Source organism: Apus apus, chromosome 13 (genome assembly GCF_020740795.1).
Source record: "Apus apus isolate bApuApu2 chromosome 13, bApuApu2.pri.cur, whole genome shotgun sequence".
NCBI lineage: Eukaryota > Metazoa > Chordata > Aves > Apodiformes > Apodidae > Apus > Apus apus.
The window spans coordinates 19,030,448-19,052,461 of NC_067294.1; the positions used below are offsets into that span (position 1 = coordinate 19,030,448).

General features: G+C 52.9%; 1 protein-coding gene across 2 annotated transcripts in view; it reads right to left on the reverse strand.

Moving 5' to 3' along the window:
* NRG2 (neuregulin 2) overlaps positions 1-10,679 on the reverse strand; it is a 175,583-nt gene extending 164,904 nt beyond the window's left edge. For both annotated transcript variants that reach the window (XM_051630890.1, XM_051630889.1), the window contains exon 1: positions 10,244-10,679. In XM_051630890.1, coding sequence (XP_051486850.1) covers positions 10,244-10,664 — 421 coding nt within the window. In that variant the 5' untranslated portion in view covers positions 10,665-10,679. The remainder of the gene's footprint in view (positions 1-10,243) is intronic.
* Positions 10,680-22,014: the final 11,335 nt, after the last annotated feature.

Below are 22,014 nucleotides of genomic sequence, written 5' to 3' on the forward strand. Positions count from 1 at the left end.
CGGGGTGGGCTGCTCTGAGGTCCATCAGTGAAGACCCCCGGAGGGAGGGCAGGGTTTCATGGCCATTTCTGCTGGTTCCCAGCGGACACACGGACACGAACCCAGCACACCACCAGTTTTCGCCTGCTCCCGAGCACCCTCCCTGCTTGCTCGGCGGGGAGTCACGGTATGGGGACGCTAAGCAGCTTTCCTGTGATCCGCGGCACAGATGGGAACTGAACCAAATCTCCAAGCACAGCCCCCCTCTCCCGCACTCGTCCCCTCCAGAGCACCAAGGCGCCCCCGCAGCGCGTCCCAGCACCGGCAGGACCGAGCGCAGCCCCTTCCCCTGTGCTGCCCCTGCAGAGTGACCGTGTGCTAGAACGGGCTTGGTGCTCCCTAAAGCTCCTTCTCTGGAGCCTGCTCCAGCCATGATCAGGCTCTACGGAGGAATTACCAACTAATAAATGGAAAAAGGTGTCCCTGAAGAGCCCATCCCTTCTGGGAGCAAACCCACAGCGCGGCCTCAGCCCCATCCCGTGCCTCTCCTCACTCCAGCCAACCCCTCTGGCAAGCAGGCACTTGGGGAAATGCAGACTCAGCGGCTGCAGCCCAGCCGTGCGGCACACACGGGCATGGCCCCGGGAGCCCCTGTGATCCGTCTTCCCCATGGCCCCAGCAGCATCCTACAGCAAGGCACTGTGTGGAAAAGGCCTTTCTCTGAGTGAACGCGTGCCTGCTGCTTCCCACCACTCTCAGTAGGTAAAGAAGAATTCCTCATTTCCATCCAAACCATCCTACATCTACTGCCTACCCAGTGCCCAAAAACCCCAGGGCCTTTCCCAGCATGTCACCTGCATCTGATCCTTTCAAGCCCCCTCAAACGCGTGACCTCCTTCTGGGTTTTCCCCTCCTTGCCTGTGAGCCCATTTGGGATCTAGGGCATTGTCACATCTGGGGTTCATACAGCATGATCTCATATGGGGCTCCTACCGCATTTGCCATGGCCTGCAGTCACTGTTCTGCCTGAACACCCAAGAAACAACAACCACCATCCTACAGACCCAGCTTCTTGTGTTCCCCACGCCAAGAGGACCAGCTAAAATCACCAGCCTTGGAAGAAAGTGTGCCAGAGAAGCATGATCCCTCCGCACCACAGACCTCTACTCCAGCTGCATCCCCCTCTCCTGACATTTCAAGACATCTTTCTGGGAGTATGCAAGACAAGGGCAGCACTGAGGTGGTGGGACACTCATTTGATGCCTGCCACATCTACTTGGTTCCCAGCAGCACTGCCAGAGGCTGGAGAAGCCAGGCTGGGTGTGTGATGCTGGAATGGGCACTGCCTCCTCCTGCTGAGCCAAGCCAGGAGCTGCAGAAAGGATCTGGCAGGGAAACTCCTCCAGCTCCTTTTTGCTGCCTCAGCTCTGCGGATCTGGGACTGTTGGACTTAGGCTTTCCAGAACTGAAAGAAAGGGTCTCCAGGCCTCCTCAAATCCATCAGGTAGCACTCCACCATGCCAGGTCTCACTAGGCCAGGAATCTCCAATTCATTCCAGCACAGGACAAAAATGTGCAGCTGCCCAGGCAGGCAGCAAGTGTCCCACTGCCCCATGAGAAGAGGCCCTGATGTTCCCTGTGTCACATCAGCCTCACCAGGCAGGTCCCCAGCAGCACAAGAGACAACCTGGCAGCCAGGATGGGAAGACAGCTCCTTCACCCATCAGGGATTCAAGGAGAAGGTGGCTGAGACCCCCTATGGCAGGGGTCATCCCAGAGATGCTGGAACCCCAGCAGCAGCTGCCAGCCTGGCTCCAGACTGAAAGCAGCCCAGGGGAGACTCAGCTGCTCAAGTCCACACCCCTCCTCTCCTCTACAGCAAGCCATGCATAAGGGCAGCTGAGGAAGACCAGATGGTGGAGGTGGGAAGGAGGAAACACCCAGAGTAGCAGGTCCAGACAAGGGCCAGAGGCACTCGCTCCCACCATTGCTGTTACTACCGATCGAGACACGTGGGGAAGATCCAGGCCCCCAGCAAGACATTCTGACCGCCCACTGATAGTCCCCATCATACTCCTGGAGCTAATTACTGTTTTGCTAATTGTCCTCCGCACCCACACACACCCCTGTATGCTGAGAAAGGTCACATTACATGGGCAGAGGCTGCCAGAAGAGGCCATGCCTGATCCTGACCTCACTCTGCCTTGACCCAAGGACACCCACCTCCAACAGCTGAAGCGGCTGGTGTGGCCACAGGGAGCCAGGGGCTGATGGGGACTGGCTACGGCCAGTGCAGCACTCAGGGCTGGTGCATTGCTGCCAACTTTGAGACAGCCCAGCAAGCAGAGCTAATTTCAGTCCCCACCTCCTGCCAAGCCATCTGCCTGCCCTGAGACCACCAAAAGGATCCTGAGCAGCATTTCATCATTACTGAGCCATTAGAGAAAGTGGATGAGCAGCAATTGATTATAATGAATATAAAATACCTACCTGCCTTCTGACCCCAAATTGGCAGGACCTGACTAGCTCTTCCACTGAGTAGTACAGCATGCCCTTCCACAGGGTCTGCAAAGCCTATTCATCTTCCTCAGTGTTTCCACAAGCCATCAGGCACAGCACTGCCCATCTAGCCCTGCCCATCCAGTACTGCCTATCCAGCCCTGCCCTAGAAAACCATCACGTCTAAGATCTGCTCTCCATCAACCCTGGGGCCCTGCTCCCACCTGCAGATGCCACAGGTTCATTTCCAGTACCTGAATCCAGTGGGAAGGCTTTTCCAGACTCCTCATCATCATCAAAAGGGCAAAGAACCATCCCCTTACACCAGGACAGGGAGAGAGTTGGGGTCAGCAGGGTGGAAATTTGCTCTCTGTCATGACATCACACATCCCCACTCATTGAGTCATTGTGTCCCATCCTGGAGAGATGCTGTGTCCAGACACAACAGCAGCCAGCTCTCCTCCAGGAGGCCACAAACTAAGAGGCATTCCTGCAACACCAGGACGTGCTCCAGCCTGCAAGGATAAACTCAGCTGCCCTCCACAGGCCAGCAAACAATAAGTGACAGGAATACAGGAACTGATGGCACTGTCCTGCTGCAGTCAAAGGGACACGGGGCAGGTGGGGGGAACCGCAAAAACCATTGTGGCCACCAACCCCAGCCAAGAGACCTTAAAGGATTGCCCTGGCCAGGGAGAGATGCTGTGAGCAGAAGCACTTTGTCCCTGGGCTACACCATCAGACACCAGAGTGGGAATGAACCTGAGCCTCTATCTAGTCCCTAGTCTTAAGATCCTCTTAGCAGGCTGTCCTCCCTGCCTGCAGGGACATCACCCATACCATCATTCCTGATGGGTGTCTGCCCACCCTACTGTCACAGTCCTCTGCTGATAGCTCTCATCCAGGCCCAGACCAGGCTTCCAGGGAGATGGTTACAACTCCTTGCAGAGGGGCAGACACCTCTGGTGTGCAGTTCCCACAGCCTTGTCAGGTCTGTTGCCACCTTCTGGCCTCTTTCCTGCACACAATTTCTTCCCATCCCAACACAGCTCCATCATCAAGGTGCACCACCAGCTGGGGCCACACCCAGCCCATGCCACCACCATGAGGCCCAGCCCAATTGCAACCCTTGATTCATACTGGGGAGTAATTCTAGGAGATGACCCTTTGGTCATGGTTTGGACTGCAGATACCTTAAGGGACTGACTGCTTGGGGCAAGACGTCAAGACAAGAAAAACAATACCTGAGAGGATTCCCAGCAATGCTACGGCTACAAACTCAGCAAGAGCTGGCTGACCCCAACATGCACCAGACAAGAAAATCCCATCCAGCCAAACACCAGTGCCCTTGGCCTCTGAGGCAGCATCTCCTGTCCCACACCAACCCACTGAATCTCTTATTGCCTCATTTCCTTTTTCTTCCCTAATCCAAACTCATCCTCTCTCCTGAACAGCCTCAGTGCTGCCTGTTGCAACTTCCATGCAAAACTCCTCCCCCAACCTCCTGAGCACAGAGATGGTCCTTCCACTGCCCAACCATGCCCTAAGGTTTCCATGCCTGGACTTACACAAATTACTTGCATTCAAGCTGCAAACCATCTGCTCCACTCCAGTACCCCATGTTCTGGTGAACCTCATGTTTTCCTCCTCCAGCCTTGTCACCCTCTTCTCCAGGATGAAGCTGGACCATGGAGATTAGATGAAAGCAGTTTTCACTGACCTTTCTAGCCGGGCATTGCAGCACACAGCCCAGCATCAAGCTGCAGCAGCCAAGCACGGGGAGCACAGTCATTCAGCAGAGAAAGAGCAGCACAGTGATTCATCTTCCTTTTGATCTTTAGCCTACCCTTGCAGACTCAACGCTCTCCCCCCAAAATTTCTGGCAGCTGGCAAACCTCAGACCCAAGAAGGCAAGTGCTGAGAGGTGCTGGCACCCTTCAGGGGTTCAACTGCTGCACACCCAATTCGGCGGGTGAGCAGATGCCTGTCTGCCAAAGTTGCCAGGGAGATGATGAGCTTCCCCTGGAGCCTCCCCTCACTGTGCATGTTGGCCGAGCTCCTGCCGAGGACAGGCATCCTCCACCATCTGCACCAGACAGAGGCCACCTCCTCAGGGAGCAGAACAGAGCCTTATCCTTCAGATGGCACCATTTGGACATGGAAGAGTGGTCCAGAAGTTTGGGAGGGTGCGTGCTCACATCCCGGCAGCCTCCTCTGATCAGCATGGAGAGCAGAGAGAAGCCGGATCTACCCATACCTTTACTACAGCCAGCCCAGCTCTCACCATTGTGACCAGTACTGAAGGACCAACAGCAGCTGTCAGATGGCCCCAGCACATCCCTGCTCAGCAGGGACACTTCATCACTTCCCAGAACTTTATCTCCTCTGCAGTGGGAATTCCTCAGACAACCAGTCATGGGTTGGCTGGGCTTGCAGTCATGGGCTGTTGCAGTCATGTCATGGGCTTGCAGCCCCACAACCCTGCTGCCCACCACAGATGGATCCCCTGTAACTCTTCCAGGCCACACACACTGTTCATCCCCAGCTTCTCCTGCACGCACAGCCCGGCTACTCAGGCTGCACATCCGGCTGGGGAAGCCCACGCAGGGCTCCAGGGCAGCACAGCTCTCCTCTGCACTCAGCAGGGACACTCAAGAGGGGAAACAGAGATGAGGCCACTCCAGCACCAGCCTCCACTGCCCTAAACCTGGCAAAGCAGCAGCCATTCCTCATGGGAGCCATGCAACACTGCTCACAGGAACTGCCAAGCCCATCTAATCCTGCTGGGAAAGGCACCCTCACCCCAGCAGGACAGGACCAAACCTGATCCCCTGCCAGGCTTTGCAGTAGATGTTGGAGTGTGCCAAATGCTTTGAGGGTCAAGGCTCTGGTGACCATGGCACATTTTGCCCAAATCAAATGGGGAGCTCAACTGGAGCAGAACATGGCTCCCTTTTTGCCTGATGATGGAGTTTATTGCCTCTGTGCTCCCAAGCATGCACCAGTTCCTGATCCAGATCCAAACCCAAGTCAAGGTGTTGCCTGTGATTTAGAAAGGGCGTTATGCTTCAGGGCCTGTGTCTAAGGGCTATCAGCCAGCAGACCATAAAGACAGTCACTGAGCAGCAGCTGGTGTGCAGGGGCTGTGCATGGAGAGGTCCTAGATATAGAAACCAGCACTGCTGGGATCACACAGAAGGCTTTTAAGTCTCCTCTTACCCAGAGAGAGTCTTGGGGAGATGCTTTATTTAGTCAAACATTTCTGAAAGAGGGACTGAGAAATCAGCCAGGCTTTGCTCCACACATGGCACATGCCTGGGAGTGGACAACCTCTGTTGTTTCAGGTATGGCTAAAGTCACTTGGACCTGCAGCACCAGCTGAGCAAAGTTTCAGCTGCAAGTTGCCATCACAGCTGGTTCAGCTGGGAGATGAGGAGCTGTCCTGGCCATGGGGACACAGCTACCCCAGGTCCACTCCCAGGCCAAATCCAGCCAGCCAGGAGCAGAGAGGAGCCAGAAACATGCCGTCCTTGCGGGGCACAAAATCTTGCTGCAGCCAAGTGACTGTTCCCCATCCACAGAAACACAAGGCAAGAAGGAAGCAAGTTTTCACTCTTCTGCAAACCCAAGGAAGTGTGATTTTCTGAAGGTGGTGAGAAATAGTTTCAGACAGCTCTAATTAGCAGGGTGGTGTGTGAGAAAACCCAGCTTTGCTGCTCCCTGCTCCACAGCTGTCCTGGGATGAACAGCAAGCACCAGAGCCCACCTGCACGCTTCCCCTGGGGCTCCCTGGCTTGGAGCAAGCTTGGTGATTTGCAAGATAGAGGATATATTTTTGCATGAGCTGCTGGTCCAAAGCTGCCAGTGCTATTTCAGGCAGCAACACCTACTCTGTAATCCAGAGGGCTGTCTTTTCCAGCGGACACTTTGAAATCAGGCCTCAATCCTCCTTTGCAGGCCAGCTGTAACCAACCTGGCTCCTAGAATCAATAGGTAAGCAGGTCCCAGCATCATGTGGCCACCAAGTCTAGTGCCACAGCCCCAACATGCTCAACATGCTCCTGATTTCCAACAAGATCAATGCACCTCCTGGCTGGAAAAAAAAAACAAAAACGAAACAACAACCAAGCTGATCTCACAAGAAGTACCTGCTGTGACAACAGGTCCTCTGCCTGCAAATCCTCCCAGGGATCTGCCACCACCAGATTACTTGCCCAGACTAAGCTAGCTAATCCTACAGGTAAGTCGTGTACTTCACCCTGGAACTCTGCAGCATTTTCAGTGAGGTGCTCCAGGAGATGTACGAGCTCTTATTAAAGTTACTTTGCAACTTCCTGTATATGGAGGCACAAAGACATTTGTTCCTCTATGAAAGCAGAAATCAGAGCCCAGGAGATTAAAACCCCTACCAGTGAGAGCCCCTCCTGTACCAAAAGTATCTGCAAATGTATCTTTGCATAGGACTCATGTAGAGGGGAAAGCAAAATGATGACATGAGCAACCCTCAAAGACCAGGAGGGTCAGGACCACAATCCCTTTCTGGACCCAAATCAGGAGCAGTCTCAGCAGGGATACCATGCCACACAGCCACCTCACCAGTGACAGTCAGCACCATGTCCTGGACCTATTTCTTCCTCCTTGTTCTGTACATGTAGGCACAAAGGAGATAAGAGATCATCCAAAATTAAGGAGCTAAAAGATGTAAAGAAAAGAGACAGGAGCAGAAGCAGTAACAGGAATCATTATACAACAGTAAAAAAAACAACACCAAAACAGTAATACTCCCAGTGCAGAAGACATTTTAAGATGGGCAAACAGGTGGTGAGACCCACAGGAGGCAGGGCCCAGGGACCAGCTGCCCCCTGTGTGCCAGGATGCAAATCCACAGCTGGGCAGAGATGCAGAGGCTGCAAACCTTGAAGGCTGGCAGGTAGGGAAGTTCCAGTCTCTGGAGGCTGCCCAGCATCAGGATGGACAAAGTGAGAATCCCCCTCCCTGGACCTCAGCACAGGGATGCAGACACAGGGCAGCCCAACCAGGCCCTGCACACATGCTAGCTGCACAGGCTGGTTTTCCTGCTCTGCCTCCCACTCCCCATGCGACCCTTCCCACTTCTCCAGCCCTCTGGCTCTGCCAGGGAGCGTCTGGGTCCTGTACAGAGCCTCAACACCCACTTTCTCTCCTCTGAGCAAACTATGCAAACAGCAGAGACTGTTCCTCTGCTCCTTGGAGAGAAACACTGAGGCTACAACCCCAGGCCCAATCCTGCAACACATCCTGGACCTGGGCAAGCAGCAAGAGCAGAGGACACAGCATCTTAGCCTGGGAGAAGGGAATGAATCACTAAAAAACTGATCCAGGCACGGAGCCAGAGCAGGGGGAAGATGGTCCTGCAAGGACTCCATGTTTGGGAGTGCAGGGATTAGAGTGATCAGAGCCATGAGGTCCCCTCCCCCCACTCAAGAGAGACCCCAGTATCTGTCCCCCTGAATCTGTAATATCCCTTACAAGGCTGCAGCCTGGCTGTCCCTCAGAGTGCATGTAGTCCCTGGACACTTCAATCCTGCCAACTCAGGAGTTATCACAACCCCATCTGCAGCAAGAACAGAAAATACCCCTGCACCCCTCTGAATCTGCCCTCCCCGCAGAAACCGAGGAGCAAGAAGTTAGACCAGGGCCTGTCTCCCAGCCTACACACCTTTCCAGCACCTTGGGTGCTACAAAACAGAAGATCCTGCCAGGAATGTCACCTTCAGAAGTAACCTCCCCGCTGAACCAAGAGCATTAAGTGATTGGGGAACCACAAGTTCAGCAGGCTGAGGCTCCTGTTTAATCTTCATCACTGAACCAAACTGCAGCTATGACAATACCCAACCACCAGCTTTTCTCTTCCCTTTGCAATCTAGCGTAGAGCTCTGCTGAGACAACACTCCCAACAACCTGCAGAGTCCCTTAGCCAGCAGCCTATTCAGACCTCCAAAAATACTAAAGCACCAGCTCCAAGAAGGTGTCACGGGCAGAATGACATCCCTTAACTTGTTGTTACACCAGCCTACATGGTATCACTTTGGGCCTGACCCAGGAAGCCATGGAGCAGCCTCCGTTCCATTTAAAGTCCTACCCTGCTGCTCAGAAATGTGCAAGTTTGCAATCTTCTTGCTTTAAAAGAAAAGCTTTTATTGTGCTTTAACCTGATGATGAGACCACAGTCCCAAGAAATTCCCTCACTTACCTTCCACTTAACTCTGCAACAGCTATTTCACTAAATCCTCTACAATGCCCCACATACAGATATACATGAAATTAGTGTCTCCCAAATTAGTTTTCTCGTATGCAGTCCTAGCCCATTTTCCTTAACAACACATTGTGATACGCAAGGCTCCACCTTTCTCCCAGGAAACACAATCTCCTACATTTATCTTTTGGATAACTAAAAAAAGAGACAGGTCTGGCTTTCAAATTTTGGCATTAGCAGTCCTGAATGGCACAGAATTTGCCCCAGAAACACCTTGTTAATAACACAACACCAACAACAAAGCAGCACATGTATGTTCATTACAGAGCTGAGTATAACCTGATAAGACACCTTACTTTTAATGAGGTAAAAGGCCAATTAAGCTGATGAGGAAGTACAGCATGCTCTCATCACACGGGGAACCTGGATTCCCTGGAGATATGCCCTGTATATCCCTGTATATCCTTGTAACCCACCAAACATGAGAGATTCCCATCCATTTCTGGTGGCACGCCGTGGTACTCGGAGCTCCCTGGGTTAACCCTGGCCTTCTCCAGATTTTGTGACACAGTATCTGAGCATTCAAGCTGGATGAAGGGCTGGCCTGGCATTTTTGCAAACTCAGCTCTGAACCCTTGGAAAATGCAGTCATTGTCTTCTCCCGGTGCCCCACCGCCCAGCCCATCGCAGGTATTTGCCCAGCCAGAAGACAGCAAGGAAAATCCAGGCACTAAAGGTCCGTGGCTCCAGCAGGCGCTTCCCCACTGAAGTCATTTCATAACCACGTTCATTAAGGTGTGCAGGACCAGCACCCAGCACGCCCGAGAGCGGCGTGGGTGTGCGGATGAGGGACATCGAAACGCACTGAACGAACAAAAGAAAACCAACTTCACAACGCGAGGCCATCATTTTGAAGGAGACAAAACTTCCCGGTACTTAGGGCCCACCTGGAGAGCCAGTGTAATTCCCAGGCCACGCATCCCCCGGCCAGGAGCCCATCTCCGCACCAGTCAACACGCGCCAGGCGGCCCCAGCGCGGCCAGAGCTGCCAGAGACACCGCCGCAAAGCGGAGCGGCCCTGCCAGCCGGGGCTGCACCACCCGGGCGGACCCAGCGGGGCGGCACCAAGCGGGGGGCACCGGGGAACCCCCGACACCGAAGGAAAAGCCGGCGGCTGCGGGCTCACCGGCAGCCGGGCCCTTCCCCCGCGCCCCGCACCGGGGCTGGCGGCTGCGCCAGTGACACGGCGCCGGGGGCCGGGGCCGGCCGGGACCTTGAGCCGGGCGAGCGGGGACCCCGCGGCCGGGGCTGGAACCGCGGGCGCGGCGGCCGAGCCCGGCGGAGCGCATCGCCCCCGCTGCCAGGCACTGCCCCCGCTGCCGGCTCGGGGGGGATCGCCAGCACCTCACAGCCCCGTGGGTACGGCCCCGCGGCCCCCGGCGCTCCCCGCCGCCCCATCACCGCCCCCCGCAGCAGCCGCTGCCCGCGCCCCCCGGCCACCGCCCCCCGCCTCCGCGGCGCGGCCCGTACCGCAGTCGGCGCAGAGGATCCGCGCCACGTCCCGCTTGAGGTTCTTGCCGCTGGTATCGAGCGGGGCGAAGGCGGTGCGGAAGACGAGCGGCTCCTCGGTGGGCTCCAGGAAGAAGATGTAGCGGTGGTTGCGCTTCACTTTAAAGCAGGGCGCCTTGGAGCCCACGCTGATGAGCTGCTCCCGCTGCAGCCCGCCGCTGTTGAGGGGCCACAGGTCGAGCACTTTGACCAAGACCCCCCCGGCGGCTCCTCGGCTGTCATTGCCGCCGCCGGCGGGGGGGCCCACGGACTGCACCTTGCCCTCCAGCACCACCGCCGCCGTGTACGCCTGGTCCTGCACCGACTTCAGGCTGGGCGAGTAGCAGGCGAGGGAAACGCCGAAGAGCAGCATGGAGAAGCCGGGGGCCGGGTCGCGCCTCATGCCGCCGGCTGAGCCCCGCTGGCCGCCCTCCCCGCCGGCCCTGCGGCGGCCGCGGTGCGGGGCTGCGGCGGGGCGGAGCGGCGCGGAGCCGAGCGACGCGTCGCGGAGCCGCGGGGATCCTCCTCCGAGCTGCAATGGAATCGTCTAGTTCCAACCAGAGCAGGTTGCTCCAAGCCCCAACCGGGCTGGCCTTGGACACTTCCAGGGATGGGGCAGCCACAGTTTCTCTGGGCAACCTGGCCCAGTGTCTCATCACCCTCACAGAGAAGAATTTCTTCCTAATATCCAAGCTAAATCTACCCACTCCCATGGGTAGATGCCATTAAAGCCATTCCCCTCCCTCCTATCACTCCATGCCCTTGTAAAAGCTCCTCCCCAGCTTTCCTGGAGCCCCTTCAGGCACTGGAAGGTGCTCTAAGGTCTCCCTGGAGCCTTCTCTTCTCCAGGCTGAACAAACCGCAGCTCTCTCAGCCTGTCTCCATAGGAGGTGCTCCAGCGCTCGGATCGCCTTTGTGGCCCTCCTCTGGACACACTCCAACAGCTCCATGTCCTTCTTCTGTTTTCAGATGTTTCTGAAAGCTTTCCCTGTACGGTGACCATGCAAAACTGTGGAGGAACACAGGCAGAGGCAGAAGGGACCGGGAGCATTTCCCACGGCAGAGGGAAGAACAGTACTTTGGATTCGGGAATCTGCTTGAAGGAGTAGGGAAACAACCTGACTTTTCTCTGCTTTTAACAAAAATCTGTGTGGAAATTCCCCTTTCCCTAATACTTTGTTCAGACAGCAACACAAACTCTGCCTGAGAAGGAGGGAGATACCCCATAGCAGGACTTGATCTGGAGCTCTCCTGCTCTAGATCAAGTTCTCCAGAAAAGACAGTTTAAATGCCCAAGCATTTCACAGAATCATAGAATCATAGAATCACATTCCATTCTCTTAATATCCTCGTAGCCTTAATTGGACTCTCTCCAGTAGATCCCTGTCCCTCTTAAACTGGAGAGCCCAGAACTGTACACAGTAGTCCAGATGTGGTCTTATGAGGGCAGAGTAGAGGGGGAGGAGAACCTCCCTTGACCTGCTGGCCACACTGTTCTTAGACACCATTGGCTCTCTTGGCCACAAGGGCACATTGCTGTCCCATGGATAACTCATTGTCCACCAGGACCACAAGGTCTTTATCCATGGGGCTGCTTTCTAGCAGGTCAACCCCTAATCTGTACTGATTCATGGTGTTTTTTCTCCCCAAGTGCAGAACTCTATACTCACTCTTGTTGAACCTCATGAGGTTCCTCTTTGCCCTGGTCTCCAGTCTGTCAGGATCTCACTGAATGGCTGCCCAGCCTTCAGGTGTTTCAGCCAATCCTCCCAGCTTCATATCATCAACCAGCTTGCTGAGGATACACTCCATCCCCTCATCCAGGTCATTGATGAAGATGTTGAATAAGACTGGGTCCAGTACTGACCCCTGGGGAACATCACTAGTCACAGGTCTCCAGCTGGACTCTGCAGTGTTGATCACAACCCTCTGGGCTCTATTGTTCTATTGATCCATCTCACTGTCTGCTCTTCTAACTCGCACTTCCTGAGCTTAAACACAAGAATGTTCTGCGAGACAGTGTCAAAAGCCTTGCTGAAGTTGAGGAAGATACATCCACTGTTCTCCCTGCATCTATCCGTTCTGTCACACCATCACAGAAAGCTATCAGATTAGTCAGACATGATTTCCCTTTGGTGAACCCGTGCTGGCTACTTCTGATAACCTTCTTTTCTTCCATGTGCTTAGAGATTACCCCCAGAATGAGCTGCTCCATCATCTTCCCAGGGATGGAGGTAATGCTGACTGGTCTGTAGTTACTTGACTCCTGTTTCTTGCCCTTCTTGAAGACTGGAGTGACATTGGCTTTCCTCCAGTCCTCAGGCACCTCTCCCATTTTCCAGGACTTTTCAAAGATGATGGAGAGTGGTCTAGCGATGATTTCTACCAGCTCCCTCAGCACACGTGGGTGCATCCCATCAGGGCCCATGGATTTGTAGATGTCTGGTTTCCTTAATTGATCTCTAACCCAATCTTCTTCAATCAGGGTGAAGTCTTCCTCACTCATGACTTCTTCTGTGGTCTGGAAGGTTTGGGAATCCTGAGGGTCAACCTTAGCAGTAAAGACCGAAGCAAAGAAGGCATGAAGTAACTCCACCTTCTCCATGTCCTCCATCACCAGGGCACCTGCTTCACTCAGCAGTGGGCCCACACTTCCTCTGGTCTTCCTTTTACCTCCAATGGACTTGAGTTGCTAATTTGAATTGCTAATCCTTGTTTTCTGCCTGTTTGCAGGTTGAAATCCCAGCAGGAACACAGGGGTCCAACAGCTGGGAGAAAACCAACACAAGATACCTGTGAGGCCTCTGGGACAATTTTGAAAAGGGTGCTTTTTCCCTGTCTCTGGGGCATTTTGGAAACCAGGACACTTGGCCTCATAAAAGGGCACTGGCCACATGTCCTTTTAGCAGTATTTTCTTGCTGTCCAGCCCAGCTGTTGTGAAGACAACTAGTCTTTATCACCAGAGATGCTTGCATTTCTCTTATCATTTGGGAAATGGTTTAGGATTAAATTTCTTCCCCTACATAAATAGAATATAATTCTTTTCTGTAGGTTGTTGGGCATTTTGACATATGAAATTAATAAGGCAAGGCTCTGGGTGCAGTCACCAGCCCAATCTGAACACTGGCTTTGAGTAAATGGAGCCAAAATAACATATTTTAAAAATATCTCTTTTCAATTGCTCCACAGAGACTTGACCCTTGATCATGAAATAACAGGATAACTGAAGCTGGCAGGGACCTCAGGAGGTCTCATTGCAGGGCCAGCTAGGGTAGATTGCTCCAGGTGATGCCTACCTTGCGCTTTAACCTCCCTGGTGAACCTGCTCCAGTTTTGATCACTTTCATGGTAAAACAAGTTTTCCTTATGTCTAACAGAAATTCCGTGTGTTCCACCTTGTGCCTGTTGCCTCTCTCTCAACCCCATGCCATCAGAGAGGCTCTGCCCCTCTACTTCCACTTGCAGGTGGTGGCCAGAAACAGCAAGGTCTTCACTTCTCCAGGCTGTGAACAAAGCCAGCTCACTGAGATTCTTCTCAAACTTCCTGATGTCCGGCCCGCAACTTCTGCTGCTCTCATTCCAGGCTGTCAATGTCTTTCTAGTGCTGGAAAGTCCCAATCTCAACCCAGCCTCCACCTGAGATTTCCAAATGTCACAGAGAAGGGAGGGATGCCTTCCCTTCCCCTGCTTGCTGCACCCTGGCCTTATGGGAGGTTTTGTGGGCTCTAGGAGAGGTTCTGTTATTAGGGTGATGACCAACAAGGAGCCAAAAGACTCCTGCAATGTGCTGGTGTCAGAGGGCTGATCCTCACCTGGAAGACATGCTTGAGTTCACTACAGGTCCCAAAAGAACAAGTGGAAGGAGAAGGTCCTAGTTCATCCCCCAGGCCTGGAGGGCATTTCTCCCAAGGGAATGCTGTGGATGTGCAAGGAGATGGCCCAAAGCACACCAGGGAAAAGGCTGACCAGTATCCAGGAAGTGGTGTGGTTTGGCTTATAGGAAAGCACACAGTTAAGAGTGATGGCTTCCTCCTAAGATGCCCATGGACTGCTGAGCCTCAGTCACATTCTTTCCTAACACCTCTCCCCAGGTTTCTCATTGCCAGGTGGCTTAGGCAGTGATCTGCCCAGGGTCTTTCTCTGCTTCTGAGCTGTACCATGCATCACCATGTGGCCTCCTGACCACACTGCTCTTTTCAAAGCTTTCTAGAAAGAGCTTAGTGTGCTCAAGGCCTTATTGTAGGTCAGGGACATGCATTGGCTTTATCTGCATGGAGAGACGGACAAAAACATTTGGGTTCCAAAGCCAGTTTGCCAAATAGTATTTTTTAAATCTCGCCCTTTGCTTCCAGATGCATTTTCTGCAGTTCCCATGTCTGTTCCTCAGGGTGTCTCCCTGTTCACTGTGTCTCCATCACCAGCTACCACATCTTTGGGGCCTCTTCTGCCTCTCATTTTGTCTCACAAAGGTTTTCTCCAGTTCTGTTTGTGGTTGTTAGCTGACATCACCCTCGCTTGGTCTCAGGGTTGGCAGATATTTTCCAGTTTTCGCCTTGTTTAAGAATGATCAAAACTGTGGCAAATTTCAACACTTGCCAGCTTCTTTTCTCTTCTGCAAAATCCACTGAGCTTTTCAGCAGAGAGGCTTTGTGTTTGTCATCAACCTTTCTCCACCAAACCACCTCAATGCAACTACCCTTGAATGTTTATGTCCCTGACCCATCCATACCTATTGCCTTCTGGGGTTTTGTTTCCTCATCTTCCATATTTTCCCTTTGCCAAGCAGCAAAGCCAGTTCATTCTGCATTCAGGCACCAGCCAGAACTCCTCATGAAGGGCCATTATTTCAAAAAAACAACTGTTTCCTCCCCTGGCTGCTTTATTTCTCCAAAGCCTACCTTGCTGCTGCAAAAACCCATCATATTTGCCATCCTGGCAGGGAGACTCCACCCTGCCTCAGGTCTCCAGGAGCTCAGCAGCACTGTCACGGGCCTTGACACCTCAGACAATTCCATGGGGGCTGTTCTTTTGTTCAGCTCCTACAGTTTCCCAGGAATTACTACAAAACAAAGTGCTTCTCAGGTCTTCCTTTCCTTCTGTCAAGGGAGCTGCTGGCATAAAGAGCCCTGCCTGGTGTCAGATGACACAAAAGGCAGTGTCCCAGTGTCCCTTTCCTCCTAAGGAAACCCTGCAGCTCTTCTGTTGAGAAGAGACATTGACCCTCGACAGCACAGGCAGGCAAGTTGCACATCTTCAGTACCTTCCACAGACTGCAGATCCTCAGCTTCCTCCACCTTAGCTGAAGACATGTTCCTGCAGATCTGAATTGGGAAAATCCTGTCAAAGGAAGAGCTCTTTTGGTATGGTGAAGAACAGAACATCTGCCTTTCTGCCCCAAGGTGAAAAGACTTGACCCTTGGCAGCAGAGGGTACATAGTCCATGGAGAGCATTGGTACCTGCCATGTGGCAGGAGCCAACCCTTTGCCAGGACACACCTGACTCCTGGCATCAGGGAGACACTGCCACAGTCTGGGGTGAAGTGAGAAAGGCAGGTGATAAATTTTGAGCTCAAAAATTATATGGAAATTCCAAAGCCCAGCACCCAATCTGAGACTCCAATCTGGAGATATTCTATGCAAGACCATGGTCAAAATAAACCCTATCTGGCAGTCCTTCGGGTAGGTAAGGACTGGGATGGAGAGAGGCCGCCCAAGTCTCCTATTCCACTGGCCAGTCAGAGGCTCCAGCAAGCAGCGTGACTGCAGCAAAGGAAACCAAGACTCACCTCAGGAGTCCCCCACCAGCACTGCTGTCATGGTCTCAGCTGTTCCTTGGCTTACCCCTGCTCCTCTGTGTTCCTGCATCTCCTGCTTATTAATGTCACCTTCCAGACTAGTGCCAGCAGGTGAAAGCAGAACTGAGGCAGAACAGAGGCAGTGCTGCCTCTGCCAAATAGACCATCATGTTATGGAGGCCTGACCCAGCTAACCCTCCTGCCCTGAGCTGGGAGAGCATTGTCCTACTGCCTTTCTGTGAGATGCTCAACAGTACAAAGGAAAGAAGTTGGACACATCTGCTGTTGGGAGACAAACCAGTCCTTCACTAGATGATGAAACCTGTCCTGAAAAACCTTTTCTCTCTTGGCAATCAAAAGAAAAATCAAGAGCTAAGTGGTTTCTTTCACATGGCAGAAAAGCTATTACGGTTCCCTCCAGCCCCTCTTGGGCACATAAACCTAGATGAAAGGAAGAAAAAAAAGTCACTCATCTCTCAAGGAAATGTGTGCCTCTTATTTGCTGCCCTCCTCAAGAATTCATTCACTCCTTGTCCACCCACATGAGCAAGAATGATGAATGGAAACAAAACACAAACAGTTCAGCCTTCTCTTTTTCCTCCCAACCTTCCAATCAGATGTTCCAGTCCATGCCTTAGCACCCACATTTTGCAGGTTGATCACTGTGGTGCTGTGCCTTGACAGGCTTGGCTCAACCCTGCCTCTCCCACACTCTGTTTCGTAGATACATACATCTGCACCCATTCCATTTATCTGCAGCTCCAGCCTGGGGTTGGTGTCACAGCACCCAGGAGGGAGGAGGCAGAGGGCAGCCTGCCACTGAGGAGCAATTGTTCTGTCATCCCTGCCCACCCTGCCCAGGGTCATTCCTCTCATGAGACCAGCAGATGAGGACAACAGCTGAAAGCTGTGACCAGTGAGGCAACACTTCTTGAACCCCAGAAGGATGATCTTGGCCAGGCACTGGCACCAGAGAGGTGGCACATGGGTGCAAAATGGCACTGGTAGGGGCAATGCTTCTAGCAGGAGGGTGTATCTACAGCTCCTGGGCACTGCAGTCCCCACTCCCCAGTGACAGACCCCTCCATCCTAGAGACCCTTCCCTGGCATGGAATCGCTCTGCCAGCCACTCTGATTTTTCTCCCTTCTCTCTGCTTAACCCCCTCACACCCTCTGGGTATTAAATAACTGTTACAGTCCTGCCAGTGAATCACGTATCTCCCTGCACCTCCAAGTTCCCTTCTTAAAGTCCGTACCAATTGGATGTTGCTACATGGCAATTCTGAGCCAGGAGAGCCTTTAGTTGAGAAGAAAAATGAAGAACAACATCACCAAATCACTATGAAAAATAGTGATTCAGTCCAGAAAGCCAAACATATCCCAGGTTGCATCAAAAAGAAGCATCAAGGATGTTTCCCCTCTGCCCTGCTCTTGTGAGACCTCCCGTGCAAGGCTGGGTCCAGTTCTGGGGTCCCCAATACAAGAAGGACATGGAGCTCCTGGAGACAGTCCAGAAGAGTCCATGGAGATGATCTGAAAGCTGGAGCAGCTCTGCTCTGGAGACAGGCTGAGACAGTTGAGGCTGTTCAGCCTGGAGAAGAGAAGACTCTGGGGAGACCTTAGAGCAGCTTCCAGTGCCTGAAGGGGCTCAAGGAAATCTGGGAAGGGACTTTGGACAAGGGCAGGAAGAGAGGATGGGAGGAAGGAGAATGGTTTTAAGCTGGGAGAGGGAATATTTAGCTTGGATATTAGGAAGAAATTCTTCCCTGTGAGACTGGTGAGACACTGGCCCAGGATGCCCAGGGAAGCTGTGGCTGCCCCATCCCTGGAAGTGTCCAAGGCCAGGTTGAATAGGGCTTGGAGCAACCTGGTCCAGTTGGAGGTGCCCATGCCAGGGGCTAGATGTTCCCTAAGGTCCCTTCCAACCCAAACCATTCTGTGATTCTATGACAAATGAAAGAGTTGAAGCACTCAGCTATTGCCAGGCAGACCCATGCCATGACATACCGTTGCAAAGATCAAAAACGGTGCTGGTGATAAAAGCATCGACACAGTTTTGCCTTCTCTAATGATGCTGCTTGTCTAGAGAGTGAATGGTTGATCTCTAGAGGGTATGGAGATATGGATGCCATCACAGTGAGAAAGCCTGTCCTGAGCTGTAGCATTTTGGGTGACAAGAGGGCTCCAGGTCATCCGCTGCAAGATTGCTTCTTGTGGATTCAAAATTAGTTCAGTCCCTGCTTTTGGAGGTGGCATTTCAAACAGCACTTGTTCAAATTTTTGCTGTGAAAGCAGTAGAAGCAGCCTGGGGGGCTGTGGAACTGCAGAGAACCCTCTCTCTGAAGCAGCACCATGTATCCACAAGAGAAACTCTTCATGGAGGGCCCTACCAGTTCTGCTCCAAGCACTTCTACCTCTACCTCAATTATAATAACACCCCAAAAATAACAAGACCAACTTGAGGGGAAGACACATGGGTTTTGCTCAACCTGAAACAACACATTTTTGACCAACGTTCACAATACTGGTGAAAAATTTTTCACACCAAGCTTCTGCCAGAGATGCAAACACATGCCACCTGAGAAAAGTCCACCTGAGATGCTGGCACGGGGCAGTCAGGCCCAGCATGGATCACAACTGCCTTTAATAGTGCACTTTAAGCACATAAGGACACCCCAAATTCTTTGTGGTGACTGCATCTCACAACAGAGGAAAAACTCTGTGCTATCTTAGAATCAGCCAAGCATGAAGGAGGCTTCTATGGAATTCAAGGTTAATCCAGTTAGTGCAAAGAGCTTTTGTTATAAATGTCCATATTCAGCACTTCTCCCCTCTGCTTCAGGACACCTCAGGGCTCTGTGAGGAGCAGTGCACTGGGGTGCTGGTAAAGGGGTGTGACAGATGAAGATGATGGCCATGGGGCGATGCCAGCAACTTGTAAACTGGGGGAGGGGTGGTAGGTGCAAGCACTGAAGAGCTGATCCACGAAGCAACAACTTTTTGCATTGCAAAGATGAACTGGGCTGCCCAGATCCTCTTAAGGACTACTGAGGGCTGTCTGCAGGCTCTGGAAAATACTTTCCCCTCCCACTTTTGCCTGTTTCATCCATTTTGATGTAAAAATAGGTGAAGTAAACACAGAGAAGGAGGACCTGAGGTGCCACCACAATAACAGAGACCGACAAGGCTCCTTGTCTAGCTTTGCCCTTGATTGCCTTTTTAAATAGTATCTTCCACCATTTAGACAAGAGACATTTTCCAAATGACTGCTGAGATGCAGGAGATCAATTCTGTAGCAATAGAATTGATTCCCCATGGCTGGAGAACACCCTTGGTATTACAGAAGCAGGGACTTGTTTAAGGGATTCAAACAAATAGGAGACCCCAGGAGCTGAGGTGGCAGCATCTAAGCCCTGTACTGAGAGGTGCAGAGACCTTACAGCAAGATTAAATATAGGTCTCACAAACCAGAACAACAGTGCTTTTACTAGGAGATAATCAAGCCCTGGAGGAAATTATATGATATAAAGCTTAGATTTAAAATAAATGTTAAATGAGTTGGTGGATTTGGAACCAGTTCCTTACGGAAAAGTTTTCACATCAGAAAAATCACTTGATAAAACTGGCAGTTTAATTAGCAGTTTGGGCAGGAAGCCAGGAGGATTGAAGGGGTGCTGGAGCCTCATCCCTCACCTTGCCATCTTGCCCTTTGCAAGGAGGGCTGGGATCAGGAGAGGGGTGAGCTGTGCACAGGCTGCTGCATGTAAGGGGCAGGAAAAACCTGGAGATGGGACCTGGATGTTCCGTTCATGACTCCCCATCAGCACACACTTTCCCAGGAAGACCCTACACCCCCTAAGGACAACACACAGGGCAGGACAACACCTGTAGCTTGGGCCTGGGCACAGGCTGCTGTGCAGGAAGGTGCAGAGGCACTGCAGGAGGAGGGTTGCCTCAGGTCCTCCCCAGTGTGCCGTGGTCAAGCTTTGCTCTTGCATCCTGGCGTGCAGTTTGTCCCAAGACAGCTGCTGCAAGCATGTCCACCCTGGCTTAGGGACTGGCTGCCTCTGCTTTTTCACCAAGCATCACCCTGGCATTGTTACTCATGCCTGTGGATTAACCTAAGTGATCCCACACCCTTTGGCACAGACAGGTCCTTGGGCTCTGCCCCATGGATTGTTGGTCGGCCCCTCTGTTAGCTCCCCAGACACATCTCTTTGCAGGACAGTTCTCAGTGATGCCCTGCACACCAGCCTCTTGTCCTGCATATGCTGGGGGGCCAGGCTGGAACCATCTGGGTTCAGCCCACCGAGGGCACCAGGCTTTTGTGTAGTGAGGTCCTGCATGCAAACCCCTGCTGTGATGACCAGGTCAGGAGGCTGGATCCTACCCACAGGGGCACATCCTGACACTGTCCCTGTCCTCACCCACCTGTCCTTCAGCCAGGTAAAGAGATGCAAAATAAAACATAAAACCCAAGTTCTTTATCCTTCTCCCTCTCTCTTTCCTTGCTTCATGTCACACTGTAATCCCATGCTTTGCAGTTTAATTTTGTCCTTATGCCTCCTTTTCTCCACAAGCTAATGCAAATTATTTTTATCCAAGGTGGAAGTCTTACTATCTGCTGAGCTTGAGAGCAGAATGCAGGGCCCATGAGCTCCTGCTTCCCTGGAGAGTGAGGGGTTGAATTAGGCTCCTAAGCCCCTCCAAGCACCTAAGCCTCAGTTTCCACTTCAGCTCCGTTTTCAGCTCCTTCTCCCCGCAAAGCCTGTTCAGCAGCAATGGAAGGCTGCAGAGCGAGGCAGCTCCTCTGCTGCATCTGCCTGTGGGATCCGCCGGATCCTCCCTCCACAGGCAAATCTTGACTATCCCCACCGTATTGGTGGAGTGATGGCCACGGGCTTTCCCGGTCTGTAGCTCCCTCCTCAGCCCTTTGCCGTGCACGTCCCGGCTCCAGCTGAGGACACAGACTGCAGCCCCGCATGCAGCTGCAGCGGGATTAACCCTGCCAAGTCAGGGACAACCAGTTGTATTTCCTCATCCAAAATTCATGACCTGGGCAAGCTGCCAGGCCAGCTCCGCCAGGATAGAGGCTTCTGTGGGAGTCTCTGCTCGCTACAGGATTGATGGGGTATGGATATCACCACCACTTACCTGACCCAGGGGATGCTGCTACTGCCTGCGCTGCCCTCTGGTGAAACTGTGGTAATGAGGGATAGTTGGGTCAGGGACACAGGGACTAAGAGCAGGGGTGAAGGGAGGTAGTCTCATTTAGTCTGGGCCAGAGGAGCATAAGGGCTGAATTAATGGTGGCCAAAAACTACCTGGCAGGCAGGTGCAAAAGCAAGAGCCAAACACTTCTTGGTGGGGTATGTCACAAGAGGCAATTACCCCATAGTGCAGTTTTGGATGCATTGATCATCCAGGTGGTTTCTCTTTTCCAGGAGGTGGTATGTTCCTAGGAGAGAGCGCAGCATGGGGGCTGGGGTCCTCCATTGTTGGGGTTAATGAGGCCCAGTGAGGCCATGGTCATCCTGACCTAGTGCTGGGGACAGTCACGCTGTTTGCAGGAATGGACCCGGAGCATCCCAGGGTTCCCATCGCACTGCCTCATCTAGGACTGTCACTCTGGGATACATGAGCTCTAACCAGTTTGACAAGGCTGTGTCTCAACCCCAAACTGAGGGGTGAGATGCTGGCTGCCTGTGACACAACATGCAGCACTTAATCCCTTTGCAGGAACAGAGCTTCTCCATGCAGTGATGCAGTGAGGAACTGAGGCTCCCAGAGCCCCTCCAGAGAAGGGCTCGCACATGGCCAGAGAGCAGGCAGGAGCCCCCAGGGAGCTGGGAGGGGCGAGTGGCGGGTGCAGTGAGTCCCCCCACCCAGCACACACCCCCTTCCTCAGGGACATTCCCTTATTCCTCCCACAGCATGTCTGGGCTGGGCCAGGGGAA